This window comes from Sardina pilchardus, chromosome 3 (genome assembly GCF_963854185.1).
Source record: "Sardina pilchardus chromosome 3, fSarPil1.1, whole genome shotgun sequence".
NCBI lineage: Eukaryota > Metazoa > Chordata > Actinopteri > Clupeiformes > Clupeidae > Sardina > Sardina pilchardus.
Genome location: NC_084996.1, coordinates 16581093 through 16590571, shown reverse-complemented (window position 1 = coordinate 16590571; position 9479 = coordinate 16581093). Strand labels below are relative to the sequence as shown.

Genomic DNA, 9479 nt, shown 5'->3' with positions numbered 1-9479 from the left:
ATCGCTGTAGTGAATGTAAAGATATGTTACTTTTCTTATGCCCAAGGGAAACTGTAGCAGGGTTGTAAATCTTCCGTCATTAACACATTTTAGGTCACATGCCTTTTAGGTGTTGGATTGAGATATTATTATGCCTTTAAATGCTAAAAGCAGAAAACACTTTGGCCTGTGCCTATATCTTTAAACATAGTTTTTCACTCAAAATGTGTGTTCTTCACATCTGTGGTTGACAAAGCTCAACACCCCCACCCACACCATACACATACACAGAGTAAACAGTAAGATAAAACAGACATTAAATATGTATTATAGTGATAACTAATATCATATATCCACAAAACGCAAAAGGTTTCTTTGAAATGCTTTTAATGTACACATACATGTCTGCTCTTTAACAAATTGTATAACAAATACAAAATTGTGCATAGGATAGAAATTCTTAGCTGAATATTCAGTTACCTATATATGAGCACGAGGCTAGCTTTGAACTGAAAATATAGTTAAATAGCCTAACAGTCAACATTACTTATACTTTTGACCATTCCACAGACATTGAAGCTTACTCTGTTGTAAACGTGTCCAATAGGCATTATCTGATGTTGCCATAGACTACATTCTGCCATACTGAAAGACCTAAAAAGAACTATTGATACATCCGTTCTAGCAGCCATTTTATAATAGTTTGTGCTAAGGGATTATAATTTTGTATTTTATATTTGGCCATTCCTCCTCTTGTGTTTGGTAAGTATGTGGCCTGACCAGATCATACAAATCTATTTGTTAACAACTCTGGGAGGCAGACAGATGAACACCAGTATAACAAAGCAATAACCTCAAACCTTATGTGCTTTACTGGTTTCTGAATATCTAACAAGCTTGTTAACCCATGAAGACAATTTGCAAGTACTACACTCCATCCAGTTTCTACATGCCTTATCAAGAATCACATGAAAAAAAAAAATGAAAAAAAAATCATATGACGGGAATGGCAGGCAACTGTGTTGAGCCTGCGAAACATACGAGTGTATGACAAATGTTGCCCCAAACATGAACACCACAATAAAATAAGTTGTCTGCTAATTATTCGGTGTATTAGCTCATCAGCATCTCCAATCCATTGCATTTTAACCAAGAAAATAGCTTTGCAAAATTTCTCCCCCAATAATAAAAAAAAAACGATCTCTTTAAATCGTGCAAACATATTTCTTCAACGGGCACTGTTAATTACCACGTTCTTTGTAAGCTTGAGTACATAAGTGCTTTTTTCAGCGAGCCTTAAAATACCATGTAGCTCTCTGGCTTCAACCATAATTGTCATAATTAGGTGCTTTGAATCCCAAACAATCTTTAGCAATGCAGCTTTAAGTACATGTTCTAACATTCATATACAAACTTATAAAACACTCAAAATGAGGACACTCCTCTGGTTCTGCAGCTAGCAGCAACATAATGTTTATACATTATAGATTGTACATACATATGAATATCTTTTTTTTACATGTCATTTACATATCTACAAGTTCCCAGTGGTGCCTTCTCTCTATGGCTCTCAGATCAGATGGAGACATATTCCTTAAAGGTCACCGTAAGGCAGTTTGTTGTGATATCAGTGATGACAATGTTGCCCTGAAACTGTTTGAAATGGCTCTCGGGTTCCTCTGGCCTCTTTGAAGTCTCCGCTGACTGTTGGTCAGAGGTAGGAGCCCCCGCAGTGGGCTCTGCCTGTTTCGGAGACTTCCAGAAGCTCAGATCAATGGGTTCGTCAGGGTTGGCGTCTGCAAACGCACTGTAACCACTCCCAGTACACTGGTCACCAAGGTGTAGGTTCATGGGTTCGCTCTGGTATGGGGAAGATACTGTACTGGGGGCACTTGTGCTCCTTGTGCACAGAAGCCTTTTACTGTCCGACCCATACTCTACAGGCTCCAACAAGGTCCGCTTCCGTTCATTTGGGACTGAATGACATCTGCTTACCTCAGCTGGGGCACTCGACACAGGGCTTGTTTTATTAGTAAGCTGTAAGGGTTGATTGGCTTTGGCATTACACTGACCCTCCAACGTGTCCATTCTACAGTGCTCCTCATCCGTGTTTCTCTCTTTTTGCATTCTGTGCTCTTTGAAGGACCTTTCTTTTTTACAATCCAGAGAGCGACCTCTAGAGTCCTTCTCTGCCGCGCCGTCGTCCTGGTGGCTCGCGACCTTGGCCTGCTCTGGGGAGTGGTCCGTGCCACTGTCCTCAGGTTCTCCGCCCTGGCGAGGAGACCTTAAAGTGTCTCCGTTGGCCAAGTCCGTCGACGACACGTTGCTGTCCATGTACTTGCTCATGACAATAATGATCCTGCCGTTCTTGTTCTTGTTCTTGATTATCTTCATCTTGCTGCTGACGGCGGTGGGAAGGCTGCCTTCTTTCGGGCTCGTGTTGGGCTGTTGCTCTGGTGGGCTCGTGTTGGCAGACGGTTTCTTTGGTTCCACGATGAGATCTTTCACTTTGCTCAGGCAGCCAGTGTCTTTGTCCCTGACCCACTTCTGCTGCAAGGATGGGGGTAGGTTCCAGCTCTGACTGGGAGGGCCCTGAGGTTTTGTGTCTTTCACCTTTGCAAACTGCACGTCATACATCTTAGGGTCCGGTTGGTAATGATGATGTTTTTTGCTGTTGAGCTGGTAGAAGTATTTCTTTTTGCCATGTACGTGTGGCTCTGGTGATACCTCCTGACTGTTGGGCAGGTAATGGTGGTGCTTCTTGCTGTTCAGCTGATACTGCTGAGGCTGGGAACGGTGCATGGGAAGGGAGTCCAGCTTGATTTGGTTTTCCTCATCTTGGGATGAATCCTGGAAGTTGGCGAGAATGCTAGATCGTCTGGCAAACGCAGGGAGCTGTGAAAGACATAATTCACTTAAGTCAACATTGTGTGCCTCTCATTATTGCTCACAATCACAAACACAGTGAAGTGATACAGCAAATGCAGCTGTTGAATGACTGAGACAATCAACTTTTACAAGAACTGCACTTTTCCCGAAAGTAAATAGCATGCCTTTAAAAACATCCATGGCATGCCATAGAACGGAATTAAAGATATGCAACTGTTTGGTAGACAGAAACATTAGTGAAAGGAAAATATTCAGAACATTATTGAACAAGGACTTTGTTGTCAACATCAGTTCAAATATTAACTGACTGTTATCCTCTAATCAGAATTCATATGAGAAGGAAATATATGCAAATTGTACTTGCCTGGACTAACAGATGTTTTGGCTTTGGTCCTCGTTTCCGATATCCTAACAGCTGCTCCTGTCTCTCCCTGAAAACCATGGAAAGGAATTAACAATTGCAAGAATTGGCAAATAGCAGGAAAACATCCACAATGAGACACCAATACAAACTAATCAGACTTTAAAGGTGGCACAAACAACTAATAACTTTATGGGAGAGAGTATATGACTTGGACTAATGTGCCTGCAGTTTTTTAATTGTGGCTAAAAGGGAAGAAAATGCAGAAGAGAGATGTCTTCTCTCACAGACAGATGCAGAGTCTACCATTGAGCCCCTCCTATCATGCCTATATAAGGTCATAGATAATCCCCTCCCCCTCACCGAGTCACTACTTCTGCACACACACACACACACATACAACGAACCGTTTAAACACACTCTCCTCACCTGTTTTGAAATGCCACCAGAAGCCTCGGATCAAGAATGTTTTCCTCTGGTTCCCACGTGTTATACCTACAGAATGCAGAAGAATCGTCGTGACAAGCAAATTACATTTACTCATCTGATGACCATATATGGCTGTACTTTAAACATCAGACGAAAAACATATTTACAATTACAGATTTTTTTTAAAATAAAAAAGTCCTTAATTATAATTAGACATATAACAACCATGTTCCAGTGAATGGATATTACGTTTATGGAACTATTGCACAGTAGGAGGCCATTTTAGTATGGCAGTTTCATGTGAATTCACCAGCTAAACAACACAACCGCAACTAAACCGCGAGAACATGGCAGAACGCTCTCTCTTCATACAGTCACAAATTAGTGATGGAATTCATGGATTAGACCCCTTCGCTTGCGCCTCCCCATTTTTATTTTCAAACGGACAGCTCTAAGTGAACCAGTGGCCACTCGTCGGCAAAAGCGTTTAGTGTGTGTGCAACGAACGACTTACTTTGGGGACCATCCTCTCCATTTCACCAGGTACTCGATTCTTCCCTGTTCAGCAAGAGTAAACATTCAATAAGATTGCATGGTTAACCTAATGCACCAAAAAAAGGCCCACCAGGAGCTCAAAACATGCATTAGCCTGGTATGTCCCTTATAGATTATTCCTGGTTGGCGCTCAGTTTTTACCCTCCGTATGCGCTTCTTCTCGATTCCCTCCACAGCGAAGACGTGTTCGCCGACGGCAGGTAGATCCATTCCCGCTCGGATGCGATTGTCGACAGCCAGCGATGTAAATGGTGAAAGTCCGATAATAAATCCCGTATTGTGTTGTGTTTATTTTGCGTACAGTTTATGCGGAGTCTCCTGTAAGGTTTCTTTCCTTTAAGCCCGCCCTCTCCCGCTGCTCACCAACTGTTCTCTTCTTCACACTTTTTCTCTCTACTCCACTCACTCTCATGTTAGGACTCCTTGCCAGCTACACACGACCAGATACGTTCAGTGGTGTAGCCACAAAAAGTAGGCTAGTTCATGCAATTGATGGATGACGTCACGTCGTAGCAGCCAGGGTAGGGAGGGACTTGGTTGGGTATGGTTGCAGTGCAGTGTAGTAACCATACAGTCAGTGTGTAGGACATTCAAAGTTTTGAGACATTCTCTTTCCATTCATTTCAGTAAAAGGATATAGCAGTAGCCATATAGGTCCTCCTAATGTCGAGGGAGTACGCCAGCTAAAATGGCTTTGCCCAAAATTATTTTCTTGGAATAGGGATCTTGGGCATACACATTTTAGCCTATTACACACCCAAGATGATGGATGAGGCTTGATTGGATTTTGGAATCACAGCCTGGACATAAGGAAATGATATGGTTAAAATGTTGGCACATTCACATTGAGACTGTAGCCTATGTAGCCTGCATGTGCGCGCGCGCGCGTTTTAATGAACCATATGGACACATACATTCATTTAGGCCAATTTTAGAACAGTTCGATGTATGCTACTTGTTTTTAATAGAACGTGTCAGTCTGCAATACTTGATGGTTGGGTTTGCTGTAGCCTACATTGCTAGAAGATTTTGATCTCTCTCTAATAGGCTTTGTATCCATACCACTGTTTCATTCCTGTATCTAGGATACTGTGAGAGAGGTGAGATGACTCATTTAAAGACGAGATGTGATTAATTTGGCTGAGGTGGTGAGAAAAGCCATCTCGGTCGATTTACAGCCTGCACGCCCGTCTAACAGACCGAAATTTCGGAAAATAGGTGCCCCATGTCAAAACAATACGTGTCCGTGTACTTCTCCTTTAAAATCGACTGTGAAAACTGGGGAAACCTTGTATAGCCTGCCGTTCCCCTGTGAAAGCCAGCGAACACCAGCTGGCTGCTTACAATTTTGGCCAGAGTCTCCAGCTCCGCTATTACAATTATCTGTCGTGCTCAATGTCAGCCATTGCGCTGGAAAAATATGTCTATCGTGCATGAACGCATAACCTTGACTCATTTGTTATATCGTTCGCTGTAACTCCACTGTATGCCGTTCTGTCGAGGGCATTTTAGTTTGCAGTGGTTGCGCTAATGAAATTTAAGAAGCAACTGTGAAATACAACCTATTTTTTCCGCCAAATGCACATTGCAGCGGACCGTAGGGGTTAAAATGAAGCTCGAGGCGGCAACAGTCAGCCTATGGAGAGCCCTGCGCGAAAAGGCGCTGCTCTTCCTTATATGGGCATGAAGGAGAGGGGGAGAAATATCGCGCCAGCCTGAAATTAATGCCCGTATTAAATGCCGATCAGTCAAATAAGCAACGGCTGGGCGATTATTCTCATCAAGGAGCATTGCATTAGATATATTTTGCCAATTTAGTGGTCTCTATCGCTATTGTCCCTTGCCCAGCTCTCAAGGAAATAGCAGTCTGTAAATCTTACAGAAATAGGCTCGGTGGGCTATTTACCAATCCATGATGTAAATATTTATGATCGAGATTTCTAACGTATGATGGGCCCAGGCTATAACCTACAGGAATTCCACAGACAACATGCTCTGTCGTGGAATTGATCATTACCAGGTGGTGAGCTAAATTAAAGCTATTGCGACTTTGATTATTACAGCAGCTGAGTACGTATAGGCCTAAAACAAAAATATTCCCGACAGCGTTTGATATGCAGTTTGCTGCGTTTCACCATGACTGGCGGCTTTGTGTGTCCTGGAATGCTGAACACAGTTATGTTTTGTTGATCAGTATTATCTTCCCATTTCCCTGAATCAAAGCCAGACCGGTATAACTGGTCTACCGCTCAGTCAACAGCTGTATCGATGTTATTTTCTCGGTCAACAATGACTCGGAAGAATTAGATAGACCCGTGCGCAATGCAATTTTTTAAGATACGAGTGCATGTGTCTTTATCTGCGCTCGAAAATCTTTCTTTTTCATTCGCATATAAACAACATGGATCAACCAATCAGCTATAGTCAACCGAAAAAGGAACGAGAGAACATCTGGAACAGTTTGAATATGCCATGCATTACCAGGTTAAATTATCTGTAATTTTATTTTTGACAGCCAAAATAGCCCCTCCTTATTTAGGCAGTATAACATCACTGCAACAACATTTCAGAGAGCGTCCCCTTGGACACTTCCATTTATGGTAAATGCTGCTTCAGCTTACCATGGACCATAGAGTCTGAAGAAAGTAGCTGAAAGTGCTTCTAAACACAATAAAAATCATAAACATGATAAGAGCACTTTATCTCATTTTTTATCAAACATCAATAAGTATTTAGTGGAGGTTTTTTTGCTTGTTGCAGAGGGAGCAGATTACCATCAAGACAGAAACTGTAATCTTCACCACACAGTTCCTGATAGAGCCTTTTCAAGCCTTCCATCCAAGCTCAGGCAATGAAATATGTCATGTGAAGTGGAGAGGAGACGTAGGACTGCATTTACCATTGTAAGCCAAAGGGAGAGGAGTCAGTGAAGTAGTGAGGTAAGGTAAGTCAGTGAGGTAAAAATATCCATAATATTTGTGGAGTCATTCCTCTTTTCAAGTAGGCTATACCTCGGAGGAACACAGCCTGGATGAGTCTTGCTGCAGAGTAAAGGGGCATTGATGATTATGATTGCAGCTATACTGTCACAAATAAGAAGTGACTGGTGCTGGGGCAAATGCAAGTTCCCATGGTAAGGGCAGTGGGGTAAAGAAAATCCCCATCACAGGGGCCGCCATTTTTGCTCAAATATGAATGCATGCTCATGAATAATCTTCTTTGGCTTCATCATTTATTGCAATATATTATTACAAATAATATATTTTTTGCCGTGGATGGTATCCTGACAGTTCAACGGAAATACACTTTTTGGTGTCACTGTCAAGGCCATTGTTGCTGTGGAGAGAGGGGAGGGGGGGGGGGGGGGGGGGCTTCATAGATCAGCACTCCACTTCCAACCCCCCACTTCTCAGAGCAGGAGAGGGAGGTGGAGGATGGGGGTTGGGCTTCCCCAGGGTGCATTCAGATCTGGCTGTGCTGTAGCAACCGAGCTGTCAATACAGTTTATTGAACATTGTAGGCACTGTATACGCAGGCCTCTGGCTTCCGTTGTTTAGGCCATTCCTCAGGTCATATCCAGCTCTATCAGATGGTGGTTGTGCAGTCTTTGCGCCATATGCGATGTGGCTGTAGGTGGTTTGTGGGTGCAAGTGTGTGTGTGTGTGTGTGTGTGTGTGTGTGTGTGTGTTTGTGTGTGAGAATGTCTGTGTATGTCTTCCATAGACATGTTTAGTGTGGCATGTTAGTGTGCTACTTTGAGTCTTTCTGTTTGCATACTGCCCCTTCAGCTGCCTAGTGTCTGTGTTATGCAGATCAGCTCCAGTCTTTTCCCGGAGTCAGGAGCACTCGTTTCTATGTGTCAAAAGAGGCTCTGCTTTCCCCTCTACAAATAGCATCTCTTGGGAAGAGCCCATTTGCTTACATTTTATTACATTTTAATTTGCTCTCGGTGCCAGAGAAAGGGAAGGAAACGCTGCTTTTCTCAAGGCCCCCAGTTCAGCAGAGTCCCTCAGTCCTCGAGCAAATTATTCCGTGCGACTCCAAAAGGCTGACAGCTTCACCGTGCAAACCCAATTTTTACATGCAGCAAAAGACACATACGCACAGTTGACACAGTCAATATACGCTTGCAAACATTAAACCGCAATAGTTGTAATTGCTATCAATAGAGGCAGTGCAGTTCTGTGTAATGGGGACCCGTATCTCTATCAAGCTTTAATCTCAGACCTGGAGAAGGAGAGGAGCCCTGCAAACTCCAGTGTTGTAGTCTATCTATATGGAAATGGCACGGCTCTGGAATCTCCCCTGTAATGTCCGTCCGTCGTTGTGTTCGTGGCTACAGTGACCAGGCAGCTTCAATGAGAGAGCTTTGAGAGATAAGGGCGCTGTCCCCATTAGATAGAAAAAAAACATTGGAGTCTTGGAGATTTAGATCGAATCCACGCGCGTCGTGTGTGTGATTTAAAATGCTTTCATGCTTTCTTTTCCACATGAATGTTAAGTATTCACTTAAATCCAACAGTAATTCTCTCTCTCTCTCTCTCAGGCGCATACAAAAGCTAAACCGCCGCACAAGCTTAACATCTGAAATCTGTGGCATTAGAGCCCACAGCCTATACATTATATGTATGCACTCACTCTCGAGACTAGACCAGACGGGATTTAGGGCTCATTATCCGTTTTCATGCCTCTGATATTGGTTGACAGGACACATCCACCATGGCTGCGGAACAGGTGAAGAGGGCAAGCCACCAACATGACAGTCACGCATGCTCGACAGTAGCTCACCTGTGACGGGCAGCACTTCAGACGAGGACAAAAAGATCAGTGGTAACTTTGCCATGTAAATAGTCAGCATTGGGTGTGACTCACAGAAGTAGATCCAAGGACAAACACGGATATGTACTCACGATATAATGGTCAGGTCTTTAGAGAGACATTTTAAAAGAAGAAGTCGTAATTTACTGGCAAGTGCGGAGCTAGCATTTCATTTTCTTAAATGTAATTTATTGGGAATTCACGGCACATGCCTGGATGTGATGGTTATTTAAGGGGAAGGATATGGATTTTTTACCCCATTGAACTTAATGGGAAATCAATACCTCAGCATATTTGTGTAACAAGGTTTTCACATGAACACTCCTTGGAAAACATATCAATTCAGAAGCAAATGCCATGATTCAAATGTTATGTTTAGTTTGGGCATTTTGTGTGTGTTTTGTTTTAGTGCATGTGGACAACAGCAGCTGCCAACCAAAGTCAATCT

The 9479-nt window shown here is 42.9% G+C and overlaps 1 protein-coding gene across 1 annotated transcript; it reads right to left on the bottom strand.

Annotated features, from left to right (window-relative positions):
• Positions 1–349: 349 nt before the first annotated feature.
• Positions 350–4637, bottom strand: cbx4 (chromobox homolog 4 (Pc class homolog, Drosophila)). Its single transcript, XM_062532140.1, has 5 exons — positions 4355–4637; positions 4173–4216; positions 3659–3724; positions 3233–3299; positions 350–2874 (listed from the first exon to the last, which is right to left on the bottom strand). Exons 1-5 carry the CDS (start codon positions 4421–4423, stop codon positions 1555–1557), a joined length of 1566 nt encoding a protein of 521 aa, XP_062388124.1. The 5' UTR covers positions 4424–4637; the 3' UTR covers positions 350–1554.
• Between the last annotated feature and the right edge of the window lie 4842 nt (positions 4638–9479).